Raw genomic sequence first — 17,320 nt, forward strand, 5'->3', positions numbered from 1 at the left:
GTAAAACGTCAAGCTAGAATAACTTTCGTTAATGGCTTATGTCCAAGACGTTATATAGCAGCAAATTAAAATACTTAACACATGATGCAGTATATATTACTACATTTACACGTACAGATTTACGTTCCTGTTTAAAATCAAGATTGATAATGACATTAATTAACTGCAAACTTTTATAACTGTTTTTTTTTTATTACAGAAGATGGAAAAAAGAAATCTTAAAGCCCAACACACGATGAATGACCATCTTTAAGTTCTCCTTAAAGATAGCTTAAAGGTGTTTAAAGGTAGCTTAAAGACGATCTTTAAGCCACCTTTAAGCTATATATGTTGCTTAAAGGTGGCTTAAAGAAAGCGTAAAGATGGCTTAAAGGCAGCTTAAAGACTATCTTTAAGCCACCTTTAAGGATAACTTATAGGTCCTTAATGTCCAAACTTTTTTATGCCACCTTTAAGCTACCTTTAAGCCACCTTTAAGCCATCAAAAAAATTTAATTCAATATTGTGCTTAATTTACCAACAAAATGTATTAACTTTATGAAAGGAAAGGTATTAAAAACGGTTTTTGTTCTAGAGAGAAAAAACAAAACAAAAGAAAGCCGCCCACGGTGAGAATTGAACCCGGTACTCTTTGTTTACTAGCATCACCACCCTTCCTCTGCGCCACGGTAACTTATATATTTAAAAGTGTTTTTATATCCTATATATATATATCAGTGGGTATTGAATCAATGTATTGAATATGTTTACTTGAAAAGATTTTGACAAACCGTTCAGTTTGTAACAATCATTTTATCTAATTTATAAATTACATGCATGTACGTATTTAGAATGAAATACGGAACTTGTCTTCAGTGACCAAAAATATATTATACCTAAATGGAAACCGTTAGGCTCAGTAGTAGGCTTTCTTAGTTAATAAATTTAAACCGAGTAGAAATACGTTCATCTAATTTATAGCTATAAAAATGTTAGAAAGAAAATGAAATCATTTCTTTTATTAAATGCATTGAAACTATTAGGGTATTTGTTCAATTTCCTGTAATTTCCCGGTTTTCATGATCGCGGCGCCGTTCCAGTATGTTTAAATATTTAATTGTATACATCATTTTTAAACTATCAATTCTATAACAAACAATATTACCAATTACCGGTGACGTATTTACTGCATGTGGCAATTGCAAATGATGTATACATATACTTTTACATACAATTGTATGATGTACCAGGCCGGGTATGTGACATATTTACCCTTATACATATATTTAAATAATTAACCCCTATTTATGATCACCGGTACATTAATTAATTCACCTCAAGATTTTACTTTTACATACATGTATCGTTAATTTGTAGACGTAACATTTTTAAAACACAGAGCTAGGAAATAATACTTTGAAAATGAATTACAAATGTAAATTAACTTTTATTCACTAGACTTATCGTATACTCGTATATACTAAGATTCATCGCCTTTAGAAACCCTGACGTGCACCTGGGCACACGACACACCTGTTGTGTATATCTTGTATATTCTGTGTAAGTTCCAGGGGTTTTCTTAAGTTGGACAATCAACAGACTTTAATTAGATATACACAAACGTGCACCTGGGCACACGAGACAACTGTTGTGTATATCTTGTATATTCTGTGTTAGTTCCAGTAAAAGTAAGGTGTGATGAAACACTGGTATATGAAATTTTTTTTAGTGAGCACAATGTAGCTAAAGCAAATTTAGTATATAACAACAATCTTGACTGATTTTTTTTTACCATATACTTGTGGAATGAATATTTCGTATGTTTGAACTATACAAATATGCAGTTTTATATGAATCTACAGTGCAAGAAGAAATGCTGACAGAAACTGGATTAACAAAAGATGCAGAAATATCTTGGCATGGTGTAAGTGATGAGAGAACTGAAAACCCACATTGCAGTGAACACAGTGGAATTTTGTTGGGCGATTCAGGATACACTTGAAAGCGATTCTTAATGACGCCAAATTTAAATCCACATACAAACGCTCATCAACGATTTAACGCAACCCCATGTAGAACGAGGGTGCTCATTGAGCAAAGTTTTGGCATCCTATAACGGAGGTTTTCCCCTCTTCAAAGAATTCTGAGGCAACATTGGCCCAAGTTTTGAATTTAAAGGAAAAACTGACAAGACATACTGGCAACTTTCCAAGGACGTGATATCCGAATTCACAAAGAATTTTACCGCGATGCTCTTGAATTGGCAAACGTTCTAAGACTTTTTCTCTGTATAGTAACAACAACGGACCACTCTCGAAATTTGAGGGATTAGATTTTCATTAAATAGAATTTGACAAAGGTATGTTACTTCATTATTTATGTAAACAGAATAATGCCGAGTGATTTTCTTAGAAATCAAGAGAAATTATTTAAAATTTATTGTAAATATGTCCTCACTTCAAAAGAGGGGTGGAACCTTCATTTTTTCGGCAACTTTCATTTGGTATAAATTTGAATACATCATTGTGTAGGTATGTCATATGGTGTATATCTGTTTGAAACAAATGTCAACTTCCTGTCAAATGACAGATTTGGTTATTTTTGACGGAAGTTTGTGAACTAGTATTTGTCCCAGTTTTTTTCATAACAGATACTTAAAATTAACTCACAAATTTTGATTAGGCATGTTACATATACAGTTGAATTCATCATTTTACAAATATAATGCCAAATTCCTGTTAAATGATAACTTCGTTTATTGTATTGTTGTAACATTAGGGATATCTAGTGAGCATTACTTCCATACGTACATCTAACAAATTATATCAGTGTTTACAAAAAAGAAAAACAAAGACGATTGTACAGGGGTTTTATTGGTTGTTTTTTTAATTACTTGTGTACTGAACTGTAGTTATTCTATCTTTAATGTGTTACAACCTTTAGCTACAGAACCATGAAACCATGAAAGACCGCATAGGTATATCTAAAGCTGGCAGGACTTGTCTGTGTTTTAAAAAGATAAACGTAATCCTACACAGGGACAGAGCCAGCGGCGACCAGTAGTTCATGAAAAAAAATATATACAATTTGGTAAACTGACATAGTTTGAATGAACTTTATGTTTGATTTACTGTTAACCTAATCTTTCAAAATCTTTGATGATAAGAAAGTTTCTTTCTTCACTAGTATATTTCCAATAATGTGTGTTACCCCTTTAGCTTTACACACACACGCTGTCACCATGTTATTGTTCTGATCTTCGTCTTTACTTATTTTGTTCTTCAAATTTCCTTAAAACCACTTCAGGGATGTGGACATTTCCGTTGATAAAAGTGAAAAATATCTGGGGTCATCTGGGACTTCATCTAATGGTATAAGACCAGTCAACTCTTCTTTACCTTCATCGACATCTGATTAAATTATAAAGAAATTCAATCAGTGGAAGACAAATGAGAAAGGAACTTTATACTGATTTTGAAATAGGTCATTCCGCGTAAATATGATTGTAAAATTATTATACAAATGTATGCGTGTTTACTATACACACGGATGATAAAATGTGCAAAACGCTGTCAACAAATATATAACGATTTCATTAACATGAATTACATGTATTTTTCTAAGGATTTTTTGTCATGACTCATGTACATTTAATTCTGCGTTTTAAACATAGAATTTTTACATAAACTTATCATTTAATACTACAGAGTGTGTATTTATTTTAATCCGATAAATACCTAAATACTTTCCCCTGACTTGAAATTTAAAGTTTTTCCTTTTATTTCCAACTGAAGAGGCAAAGCTACACCCGAAATATCTCTCACATTCGCGTGTAGGGGGTTTTCCGCCATTTTACGACCCTACTAATGAAAGAAATTCCCGTGCTACCAATCTTACCGTGTGAATGTGGTCGGCCTGCAAAAAGTTTACAAATGGTAACTAAATTTGCCCCCCATAAATTCCTTTAACAGTGAGGGTCTAACTCGAAGTCGATCATCTTCACATTAAAGGTGCGAGATCGTAATCTAAGAAGACACATTGCAGTAGTTTTCCCGATCAATTAAGCCAAATTTCATTGAAAAAAATTATGTACATTATTAACAAAACATACGAAATAAAAGGGTATGCCGTTATTTCAACACATCTTAAACTCACCCCTGACGTCGAGACCGGTATGGTTGTATTACGACTTTGACTTCGCTATAAATAAAGGTTGTAATGTTCAAGTAAATTAAAATTAACCTGTGTATGTTTTGTTAGCTAATATTTCTGAATTTGCTTTGTTTACAATCGATGCATACATGTGGGTTGAATAAACCCAGTCATTTGGGGGACGAAACCAAACGGTTCCCTTTTCTAAACATTCCCATGATGATTTTGATTTGTTTTTTGTTTGCCAAAAAAGAAATTATTTTATTTACTTCGAATATTTCTAACTTTTAAAGGAGATGGATTCTGCTGAAGTAATTAGGAGAAAAGCTATAACTTTCAAAGATAATTGGTTTGTATGGAAAAATTTTTGATGGTGTAATAACCAAAAAAATCGAACCAAGCAGCTTTAACTGTGTTAGCCCCTTGGGCTAGTAAATCATAACCAGAGTTGGCAAAATATGTTGGTAATATCCTAGTAGGAAAAGTGTATGTCACTGTTATCAGAAAGGCATACAATCTGCTCCTTTTGTGTCATGATAACTGAAAAATTTCTTGCACATCTTTTTCCGGTGTTACATTTTTCTGAGTAGCTTCTATACAAACACTGCTGTAAGTTTCACACTTTGAAGTTTTACCAACAGTGTTGGCCATATGAGATAGTCACGCCTCACTGCACATGGCTTCCATTAAAAGTTCCCTGTGCAACTATTTCCAGTGACATTGTGACTCACTGTGGAATGATTCCTTTTGTGTTGAATTGGCATTTCTTTAACCTGTATTTAGTGGCCTTTAAAATATTTATTACAGAGAGAGAGAGAGAGCGAGAGATGCAGTACAGAGATATAATTAAACTTTCGCAGTTACTTTTCTCATAAATGCATTTTAAAGTGAATTGCTTAGTGGATTAAAAAATATTGAATTTCATCTTTTGCATTATTGTTTCTGCATTTTCCATTATTTTTAATCAAATTTACCATTAATACATAATTATATGCAAAGTTGCATTTTGTATATGGAAATTCAACAGGATAAAATCAATGCACACATAGATAGTTGCATTAATTTTATAGAGTCTGTTTACATTCACAATGTTATAGTTGGGATTCCTAACATAAACACCCAGACCAATTTTGTTACTAAAGTGTGTAGCACGGAGATAGCAATGAAGTTGAATATTTTTTAACTATCCTGCAGAAAACATAAAGTAACTAGAAAACTGACCAGTCAGGAAGGGCCCCGCTATGACAATTAATATAGAGAAGTGAAAAAAACTTTGAATTCCATCCTCTTTATACATGTATTAACAATGATGAAAAATAAATGCCCGGCAGAAGATGTAAAGAACTGGAATATATAGGATCTCGTGATTTGTAGTTGGATATGATTTTCATCCAACAATTAAAGTGTTTTTTTCTTGAGCCTTAGTGAGGGGATAAAACATACAAGTTGGATAAAAATCATATTATACTACAAATCATGAGATTCTATTTATCCCATGTTTTATACACCGCAATCAATGTTTACACTGTTTATAAAACTCTACACAATTTTACTTCATTATGCCTAGGCAAATCCCATTGTAAAGTCACAACTGTGGGATATCCAAAAAATATCCAATGAGTCATATCCATGGGATAAAGTGGGTAAACATGGGATGAAATAAAATTTGTTAAAAAAACAAAGAATTGATACCAATGCAATGATACCTAGGCTTTGCCTCTATTCAATAAAATTATTATAAATCATTGTGTACGGTATTTTAACCAAAATAAAATATGAATATTATATTTTAAATCCATATTTCAAAGAATGTACACAATACTACACATCATTCAAAATTGACCTTAACTTCAAAACAAAGTTCATTTGCAGACACAGGCAGTGCAGTAATTAATCTCAATGTGACAGATAAAGATAAAGCTTAGGATGTTCTTCCTGTGGAAGGTTAATTAATCCCAAAGGACAAATATTGCACAGCCTTCCATACATTCTCTGCAGTTATCTCTCTTTGCCCATTCATTCTCAGTAGTTATCTCTCTTTGCCCATTCTTCTTATGCATAGTTAGGAATCTACCCCACCATCCCAGCTCCAAACCAGAAGACATAGAGAACCAAACTTAGCATCAAAATATGTATTTCTGCCTACTGAACTACCATACCAAATTTGAACTTGATTGGGCAACCATAAAAAAAGTTATTAGAAAAAAACAGGAAATTTGTGGACGGAAGAGTGACAGACGGACGGACAGAAGGACGGACGGACAGAGTGATTACTATAGGGCACCCGCAAATCCTTGCGGGGTCCTAATAATAAATATTTTTTTATATTAATAATTATATACTAGTATCATATAGGAGAAAACATTATGTACCTAAAATTTAGGTCTTTTATAAAATGAAATGTCGACATGTCCGACAATCGTCTAGCTAGTAACTTCGAATTTTGGGCTAGTAACTTTGTTACTCCCTTGCTATTGGCCAAATTTTGTAATTGCACACCCCTGTTATAATTTCAGAGTAGGCTGAACTTCTGTAACTTTTTACAATTATATACAATACATGCTATATAGGAGAACTTCTTAGCATGTTTAATCTATTTGGCTAACAAAGCGGGATTTTTAAAAAAAAAACAAACAAACAAACATAAAAACAATTAATTTCACTTCCATAAGTTAACAATAATTGGAGATGGAGATACCTCTTTTACAACTTGATAACAGTGGGGGGGGGGGGGGGGGGCGGTGTCAGGTGTTAGGACTAGGCCAACATGATGGTCACCTTCAGGTTGCACACCACTATTAATTTTTACTATATATTCTTACCAGAATTACGCAACTTTAGTTACGGGTAGCAAGTTTAAAACAAACTTCTGGGAAAATCCCTCTTTACAACTTTTAAAACAACTGTTCCTAACCAATTTAGTAGCAAAAAACACACAGCCATCCACAAAGGCACAAGGGGTTTGTTTACATCAAAGTTACACATGTGCTTGAAAATCATGTCCGAGCCTGTTCACACCCGTGTCGAAACAACTGGCATCAATACTTGCCAACTGGCCCGATTTTTCAACCCTCCACCCGATTATTTTTTATGACCCGGCGGGTCAAGTTTTCACCCGATTTTTGTCAAACAAACCGAAAAACTCCCGATTTCCGGATTTGTTTCGGAAAAAATGTAGCGCATTGGACATCCAGTTATGAACTCAAGCTGAGCTTGGATTTACGTAAACAATGCCGATGGCTATTACAGCTAAGTAATTGTTAGGCTTAATTATTATCGTGAGTTGTTTTAACAAACCGAGGGTTTAAATTATTAAGTGCGATGGCTTCCAAAAGGAAGAGATCTTTATCGGGGCCAGCGGAATCAAAACCAAAAACGACTTTATTTTCCATACATAAAATAATCCGAAGCTTTTTGAAAAATAACATTTAGAAGAAGTGTGATCTTAGAAACTCATATACTTTTAGAGACAATAATAAATGATAAAAAAAAACTTGCACTCAGAAGCAAAATTTGACATACCTGCCTTAGTAAAGACTAGTGATGAAACGATTGTCGCCGATTATCGATTATCTATCGTTCTGAGGCCCACGATGCTACTAATCGATTTCAAAATACAAGTCGCCGACATCGCTAACAGAAAAAAAATTCCGGATTTTGGTTAGTTAAAGTTCAGATTTTATTTTCTGCATGTCAAACCCGATCTATAAACAAGAAAAACAAAATGGCGGTAGTTGATTGCCTGTATGGAAACAGTAACAATTCTCTGACAAATAAAGGAGATCGATTTGTTTATCCATCCTCAGGAATTACAATGTCAAGTATCTTGGAGTTTACAATGTTTAACAGATTAAAAAGAAACTTTCCTAACAAAATTAAGTTAGATAGCATGTCACAGTGTAAAAATGGCAAGCGTCTGGAAAAATACTCTTGCATTTCAATATTCAAATACATGCACAGATTTTTATATTTATCAAGCTTAGTGTGATTTCAATTAAATCTCTACAGAAAACAGCAGAAGATTATAGGATATTGAATTAGTTCCCATAATGACTCTAGTTTTAGTAACCACTTATGTATAGAGAGAGTGTTTCAATAGTGATATGTAAAGTATTTTCAATAGGTTTTAAAGCATTTCTTTTTTGGAGACAATATAAACTAAATTCCATGACTTGAAATTCGGATGTAATTAACTTAAACTGTGATCAAAGGAAGTTTATAAATAATAATTTAAACTGCTGTATTTATTAATAAATACTCAGTAAGTCATGCACTTTAAACAATATAGATGAATACCGATTATAATCGATTATTAATCAATTATATGTGTCCGATTATTTCCAATGATCGATTATGATTTTTGGTCCGATTGCCCATCACTAGTAAAGACTCTTGTGCTGCCAAACAGTAATACTGATTCAGAAAGAGCTTTTAGCATTGTTAAAAATTCACACTTTTTTGCTTGGAACTTAATAATGAAAATTAAGTACCCTACTGTCTTGTAAATTTACCCGGTCTGTTGATTGCTTTGAGTACATACCAACATTGAGGGTATTAAACAATTCAAAATCAGCAACTGTTAGTTACAATGCTTCTTTGCAATAAAATATTACACACATATTTTAACACATTTTTGTTGTATACACCTTTGAAATGCATAGTAAATATGTCGTGAATGTCGTTATGCGCTATGACCAGATTTTTTACTTTCCAAATCTGGTCATGACCAGGTTTTTACATGTTGGAGGTTGGCAAGTATGCTGGCATAAACAATTCAAGTGACCTCGAATATTTACAAAAGTGGGAAAATCAGGCATTTTACACGTTGTTTTTTATCTCATAAAAAACTACAGTTCCTGTCGCTGGCGGAAAACCCCTAAAAACGAAGGGAAATTCGGGAATTATTTTGCCTCAGCCATGTTTTGACGTGAACCTTCGGAAAAATAGTGTTGTGAGACCATAAATGTATGTCGCTTAAAGGCTAAGGATGTTAAAAATGTGTGAATTACCTTTACTTTTTCAGGATGGAAATGTTTCTATGGGCTAAGATAAGAGGGGTGCCCAATCAAATGAGATGGCCTGTAAAAGCTCTATCTGAGGATAATGAGGATGATGTTAGAATTCAAGTGTATTGCTTGTCCGATGATGCTATGTGAGTATTCATAAATAATAGTTCTAGTAGAATCTATTCTAAGTAATTGACAATGATTATTGATTTAATAATGGTAAATGGATATTTTAGTTTGTAATAAATCCATTTCTATATTGCATTAACATACATATAGCTCTATTCTCTAATATGATTCTGTGTGTCTTCATTTGTAAAATGTGCAATATATTACATGTATTTTGACTTCATTTGGGCAAAACCAGCAGGCATTTCATGTTTGCTTTATTTGCAATGATGTCCACCTCTCTGAATATTTTTATATTCCGGTTTCTTAAGAGGAGGTTCTCCTATATAATGATATATAAAAAAATAATTATTTTTTTTATTTTGGCTAAATTAAGGTGATTATTGCAATTCATATGACTTGTCACTGTAGATTTTTTCTCAAGAGAGGTGATGTAGAACCATTTGAAAATATCCCGAAATGGGAAGAAAAGGCAAAAAGTATAATAAATACAATTCAAGGGTTGAATTTTTATTATCATTTAAAGAGGAAGGAAAGTCAAACATATATTTTATTTATATTAATAAAGTAGTTTAAATTATCACATGTAGTAAAGCTGTTTTGAAAATAAACTAAATAGTTAAGCTTTAATGCATGTTTGAAGTTAGAGAAATCGTAATTAATGGAAGCTGACATGATGTAGAACTCTTTTGTATTAAAAACCAAAAAATTGATTATTTTGACGTCACACCATCTATTCTGGTTTGGTTTACATATACAATGTACAAAGTGCTCTGAATAAAATGCTTACTTGTGCCTTTCTGTTATTCAAGTAATGGACTGAAGAAAATTGATGATGTTTAGGTTCACACGTCAATCTAAAGAATACGTACAAGTATGCATAAATATATGCATTTTTATGAAATAAATGACAGCTGTCAATCTCCTATCATTCAAGGTTGAAACCAGCCTTGAGTAAATTTTTATTCCAAGTCAAATTCTTCGCTATAAGTATGTTATAATTGTAATTGGGCTGTTTAAATATTTTCTCTAAAGTCGGAATTACCATTCGAAATAACGACGGCAGACATTTTCTACAATACTTGGCATCTACGTGGAGATTTCCTCTGTCTCCAACACTTAACTTATTCAACGAACATGCTGTTTGAGGTTGGTTTGTAATTTAGTGGAAAGTCAAAGGTAAAAGAGTGGTATCAAGTCGATATTGTTTCAGAGTTTCCAGAACTTGTCATTTAGAGTGAATATCATGATTTACTAATACTGCTGCTATGTTGATAAAACAAACCTGAATAGATGGTGGGACGTCATAGATTAAAGTTCAATGGCAGCTCCCATAGTTGCGGGAAATTTAAATAGAGCGATCGATTTTCTTGATTTTTTTCTTTGTTCCGAGGGTTTTAATAAAAATAAATACAATTTACAATTATAGTAGATGATAATTAATTGATTTATTATACAACATATTTTGAGTTTCCTTCCCCTTTGACAACAAAATGCTGTCCAGAGTTTATGCTTGTAGTCAGAATTAAATGTAGGGGGTATATATTTTTGATTATGAGAAAATACACTGCACCTGTGCATGGACCTCATGTTTCCAACTTTCATGATATGATAAATACAAGTTTTGTTAATTTTTACAGAAATTGTGAAAACTATCTTGCCTATTACCTAAAAGATAAAAGCAAGTCAATTTTGGGGTTATTTTACTGGCACGGCTGCCCTCAATGTCATTCTGATTTAGAGAATGAAAATCATCCTCATCGAGTCGATTGTACTTACGGGACGTTGTACGAACAGACTTTAATTAGAGAACATCATTTGAGAGAACAGGGGTATAAAGTAGTTTCTATTTGGGAACACGATTTTGATTTGGAAATGAAAAATAATTTTGAATTGCAAGAGTTTGTGGGCAATTTAAATTTTCAAGATCCTTTGAATCCTAGGGAAGCTTTGTATGGGGGGCGCACCAATGCCACGCGTTTATTTTGTACCGAGGGAGACATGAGATATGTAGACGTTTGTTCTTTATATCCTTTTGTTTTGAAACATAGACCTTTTCCCATGGGGCATCCAGAAATCATCACGGAGAATTTTGAGGAGATTTCTAATTATTTTGGGTTGATTCAATGTCAGGTTTTACCCCCTCGGGGTCTCTATCATCCCGTTTTACCCTATCGTACCGGAGGAAAATTATTGTTTCCCTTATGTCGTACTTGTGCCCAAAAACTTTGTCAAGATTCTCAGTATCGCTGTCAGCATACAGATTCTGAACGCTGTATCACGGGAACTTGGGTGACTAGCGAACTTCAAAAAGCATTAGAATGCGGATACCAGTTAAAGAAAATTTACGAAGTGTGGCATTTTCCAGAAAAAAGTCAGGATCTCTTTCGCAGTTACATTGACACGTTTTTGAAAATCAAACAGGAAGCCTCTGGATATCCCCCCGATTGCGAGACCGAGGAACAACGGGTAGCTTACATCCGCGACATATTTGATCGAGAGAAATTGATGTTGAACCCTATAGAAATCGAGAAAAATCCCGTGAAACGAACTATTGCCAAGTTATTTTTGAATTGCTTGTGGGGAAAATTTGCTCAGCGCCTTCAACTACCTAAAATCGAATATTTGAAAGAAGAAGAACAATTGACGAGAATGTTACAGGACAGCACTCTTGAAATCAAAGGAGTTGAGTTATTAAACAACTTAGAACAACCCGAACGCGATCTGATTTTAATTAATTATCTGGAAAAAAAAAGATTTCATCGAAGACTGCCCCTTTGGAAACGTGGTGTTAGCTGCTTTTACTACTGCTCCTGCTCGTTTACATTTATACGACACCTTAGAAAAATTAGGAGATCGGGTTCTTTATATCGATACCGACAGTATTATTTATCAACACGTAGAAGGGTTGTATAATCCTACTATAGTCAATAGTTTAGGAGGATGGACCGACGAATTGGAGGGAGGTCATATTACCAAATTCATGTCTGGTGGCCCTAAGAATTATGCGTTTGAAACAGATACTGGAAAAAGCGTGCAAAAAGTCAAAGGCCTTACTTTGAATCATCGAGCTTCTCAAATCGTAACCATGAAGGCTTTAGAGAAAATGATTTTTAAAGAATTGGATGAAGTGACGGTCACTTATCCGCATAAAATCCAGAGAACCAAGAGACATGAATTATTGACCAAACATTTTACTAAGAAATATCAAATTGTATATGATAAACGGCAGATCATTGATGATTTTAAGACTCTTCCTTTTGGTTATTAAACTTGTTTGTTCAAATAAAATATATGAAAAAATATCACCTCTTGTTTTTTTTTTTTAGGACCAGAGTTCTCTTTATATGATAAAATAATAAACAATGGATTTCAAATGCCAAACTTTTAATTGGAAACTCAGCAAACAAACAAACATACAACATATTTACATGATTTTTGAAAGACTTTAGTAATGAGAAAAAAACATATTTACCATTAATGATTAAAGAATCCAAAAAAACTTTAGTCACACACATATATACACAGATTGATTTTTTTTCACACGGATTTCACATATTTTTAATTCTTTCCATCACTCTGCAGACTTGGAGCAGTTTCAGGAGTTCCTCGTTGTTTCCAAGCATTTTCATTTTCAGGTAAGACTGGTATAGTAATTGTCTTTTAGCATCTCGTAGTTTTTTCCTACTTCTTTCTTGATCGGCTAGTTCCTCTTCTCTTTTTCTTTTCTCTCCTCCCAAACGGTTGACCATTTTGCTGTAGGTTTCGCAATTCAGCCATAATCCCGTCAATTCTTCTTTGGCTTTCCCGTAATCCGTACAAATTTTGTAATCCCCGCTTACTTTGTCTGCTTTGGCTCCCTCGATTTCCTCCAGCTCCTGTTGACTCATGTTCTCTACCATTTTGTCCGTGTCGATTTCTTCTCCCATAGCTTGCATCTCGAGCCAGTCACCGTCCTCTTCAGTGCCAGTGAGATCATTTAATATTTCTTGGAAATCGGATGCGACCACTTCTAAGGGGGTTTTATCTGTTCCCTCCTCCATTTTCTCCACCACGAAAATTTCTGTCTCCGCCTCTTTTCCTTCTTCTTCTATTTCCTCCTCATCTGTTTCTTCTTCTTTCTCTGTTTCTTCTTCTTTCTCTCTTTCTTCTCCTTCTTTCTTTTCTTCCTCCTCCTCCTCCTCTTCTTCTTCCTTCTCTCCTTCTTTCTCTTTTTCTTCCTCCTTTTCTTTCAATTCTAAATAAGGCTTCTCTAGTTCCATTTTCTCTACTTCCATTGGTTCAAATAAGGGAGGATATTCGATTTTTGGTACCAGGTAACCAACACTGCCGTCCGCAAAGGGCAAAGCGATCACAGCTTTTTGCTCTCCCATTTTATTGTTGCGTTTTACTTTACTGTGGCACTTTCCCATCCAAATTGTGACGAATAATGATTTGAGCTGTCTTTTTATATGCTCTCAATAACGAAAGTAGTTTGTTTCTCGGTACTGGACTACGTGACGTGTCACAGCCAGGTGTTTCATTCACGAGCTGAACTAGGTGACCTCTCTTGCCAAGTCTGATCGTAACTCTTACAGCATTGACCTTTGTGCGTTTTAGGCTCTTTATAGTTTTCTTTGAACCATCGTCTCACGTAGCGATCTGTTTGTTTTTATGTCCAGTGTTTAGGAAATAATTGTTTTAATACTTTACGGCCTCTTCTATGACGATGATGTAAAAAATAGACACAATATTCCCCGCACACTTTACTTGTAAAATCTTGATAACGTCTTCCATTATATATCATGTGATGACTGTTTCTTTCAATAAATTCTTCAATTTCCTTATACAAGGGGGGAAATCCATAAGAATCGAAATATTCGATCGTATCTCCGTCTAAATATAAACACACCTAATGAGCCCCCGGTTGATCTTGAGGATCTGTGTTTATAACCATGGCTTTTTCTTTAAAATTTAAATGTTTAGGAATTATATCTAGGGCATAGACACCTGCAAAAGAAGATCCTAAATCTGCCTTTAAGACTTTTTTCAATTGATAGGTATCCATTAATAATCAGTGCTGACTTCTCTTTGTTTGTTGATTTCTAGCACGTTATCAAATTCAGCGTAGACTAAACAATTCAGAGTTTCTTGCGTGTTTTCTGCAAATTGAATTTCGATTCTCAAATTTCCTGTTTCAATGAGATGAAACTTGTCTAGCTGTGCCTCCTGATCTTTGGTGAAATCTATACACCACAAGGTGTAGCCGTCTTTATACTCGTCGAAACTAATTCCTGGGGCCCAATCGGCACCGAATTTTCCCAGTCCTTGATACAGACTCAAGAAGGATCTGAGATACAAGTCGTTCTCGAAATCCGGCTCATAGGGTCGGGTACTGATGGTTTCTCCGTTGATGGTGACATCTAATCTTTTGACTTTGGCGTTTTTGAAATTGAACGGGTTTTTGTTGGATGTGCCATTGAAAGCGTCATTAGCTACCAGGCCCAAAACGATTCGTTTTGGCATTTGCCCTTGAAACAGATGATCGCTGATTTTGGATTGGGTTCCTGTAGGAATGGTGAACGTTTTAACGTCTACCCGTCTTAGGGGATACTTGGCCGTTTCTACGTTCAACCTCTCGTTGACAGTATTTAACACGGCTGCAGTAGGTCTGACTTTTCTGACCCACAGTAACACGTTCAGAAGTTTTATTTTTCCTGTACTCCCTACATTAGTCATCATGTAAAAATCAGACTTCGTTCGGTTCAATCTCAAACGAATATCTACTCCGTTGGGAATGAATTTGTCCTGTTGAAAGAGATCTAGATACAGACGATCGATTAAAGTAATCTTTTTGCTGTTCTCGATGACATTGTAGCGCTTTCTCAACCCGTCGTTTTGAGAACCTGCTTGGTAGGACAGTGCCATATTTGCAGGAGTTATGGTGATTTTATCACTAGCCACAGTATATTCTCTTTTACCTAGAGTTGCAGCCGCTGTATTACAATCATCCATATGTCCTGCCGTGTCTTTTTCCCACAGACTGCAAGCAAACATTTGAGAGTCTAAGGTTTCGGGTCTGTAAGAAAGTAATTTCTCTAAATAGGCTTTGTAAGGATAGGTATCTGTTCCTGGGGTAACGATTTTACCATTCAGAGTGAGATCGATTTCTGAGAACAAAGAATGTATGATGTTATTCACGGGAGTGGATTTTCCATCTAATCCCGTTAAATTACCGCCATCGGCTTTGGTGAATTTACAAACTATTTGTAAATAGGTCTGTGAGAGATCTATGTATTCGTCTCCCTGCCCCTGAATATCGAATTCAATGGGAGCTGTATCGGAATCGAGGGTACTGGAAATGGGATAATATTCCATCCATTTCGATTCTTCCAAGGCTATGTTGGTGGGGGGAACCTGGAACAATTCTAAATTGTCCATCCCACACATGCATGACTCTCTGTGCATCATTTTTGAAGGTTAAAAAAGTGTGTGTGTGACTTTTGAATTAAGGTACTCGACTGTCTAGGGTGAGGGGTCTGACTCTCTTTTTATAGGGTGGGGCATTGGTCAGTCAAAAATATCCATGAGTCTTGCTTTTTTACCTGTTCCCACTTTTATTGTTCTTTTTCTTTTTTTAGTAGGTCCTCCCTTCGCTAGAATTGGTAATGTTTTCTCTAATTTTTTTTCTGCTTTTTGAATGCCTTGTATGGCTCGGGCAACACTCGCTTCTTTTATATTTTTTCCTTTAAGGACATCTATGCCTGTTTTAGCAGCAGTCTGTATCGCTTGTTTAGTTCCTTCTTTAATGATTTTTTTAGCGCCTCTTTGAATTCCTCTTTTTATTCCTTTTTTAATTCCTCTTTTCATTAGGGCTTGAGTCCCCTTTTTAAATAATTTAGGGAGTTGTTTCATTCCTCCTTTGACTAGGTCACTGACTACTCCTTCGCCTCTTTGTTTTCTTCTTCTTCTTCTTTTTCTTGTCCCACTACCCCATTGATTTGGCATTAAGAGATTAACTTTTCGTTCAATAGCTGAGGCTAGCTTATTTTTTATCATTGGTATCACTTTATTACTAAGCACTGAACCAATGATAGGAGATCCCACAAGGGGAAGCTTTTGTCTTAGAAGACTATCGGCTAAAGGAACAGCAATATTTTTAAGTCTATTACTACTCCTGACTCTTAAATTATGTAAAATGGTATTTTTACTGGTGTTCAGACCTTGGGTTAGGGCATCTCTAACGGCTGCCCCATGTAAAAAAGCATTTTTACTGACGTTAAAACCTTGTTTTAGGGCATCAGTCACGAAACCTTGTCCCGTTTGTTTGTTTTTTTTCTTTCTTATCAAACCTCCTACAAAATCTCCGACGAGAGGTGCTAAGGCACTGGCCGCTACGGACCCTCCTAATTTAAGGAGAGTACCTAAGCCTCCGTGACCTTTTTGGTGTAATAATCCGCTATAAACATCCATCAAGACTGAAAAATATACTTAGTGATTTCTCTTTTTATATCATTTTGAATTAGGGTCTGTTTCTATATCTGTATCTTTTTGCTACTATTCTTCTTCCTCTCCCTCGTTGAGGGAGTAATCTAGAGGAAATTCTAGAAAGTGCCATTCCTGCTACCGTGGGGGCAAGAGCACTCATTAGAGCTGGTATAAATTGTACAAATCCTCCTTTCTGACCCCTTCTTCTTCGTCTATGTCTATAGGCCATGTTGATTGATAATGAGGTCAAATTGTAAATAACTCTCTATTTATACTCTCAGTATCGTCTGATACATTCAATACACCAACTAAATATCAAAATTGTCGATATCGTTAGAGTAACAATCAGAATCCACAGCTCCATGTTTAAAAGGCTTTTTTAAAATGAAGTTTTACCACCGTTCTTCCACTTAAAAAAGGAAATACGGCTCCTAAAGGAGTTCTGATCTGAATTTCAATCGTGTCAAAATGTTTCTTACTCAATTTCAAATATTCTACTCTTCTGGGTTCCCACACATTTTGGTATTGATCAAAATTTGGGGGGTGAAATGCGTGGATGGGGACCACTCTCATCAATTTTAATTGAT

The 17,320-nt window shown here is 34.8% G+C and overlaps 1 protein-coding gene across 1 annotated transcript; it reads right to left on the reverse strand.

The window, feature by feature from the left end:
* Positions 1 to 14,312: 14,312 nt before the first annotated feature.
* On the reverse strand, positions 14,313 to 15,695 carry LOC117685764 (uncharacterized protein F54H12.2-like). Its single transcript, XM_034460284.2, has one exon. It carries the CDS (start codon positions 15,693 to 15,695, stop codon positions 14,313 to 14,315), a length of 1,383 nt encoding a protein of 460 aa, XP_034316175.2.
* Positions 15,696 to 17,320: the final 1,625 nt, after the last annotated feature.

Source organism: Magallana gigas, chromosome 1 (assembly GCF_963853765.1).
Source record: "Magallana gigas chromosome 1, xbMagGiga1.1, whole genome shotgun sequence".
Taxonomy (NCBI): Eukaryota; Metazoa; Mollusca; class Bivalvia; order Ostreida; family Ostreidae; genus Magallana; species Magallana gigas.

What these genes read in the sequence shown, in the direction of transcription:
- LOC117685764 (XM_034460284.2), bottom strand. Translation starts at nt 15,695, where the DNA reads ATGTGTGGGATGGACAATTTAGAATTGTTCCAGGTTCCCCCCACCAAC.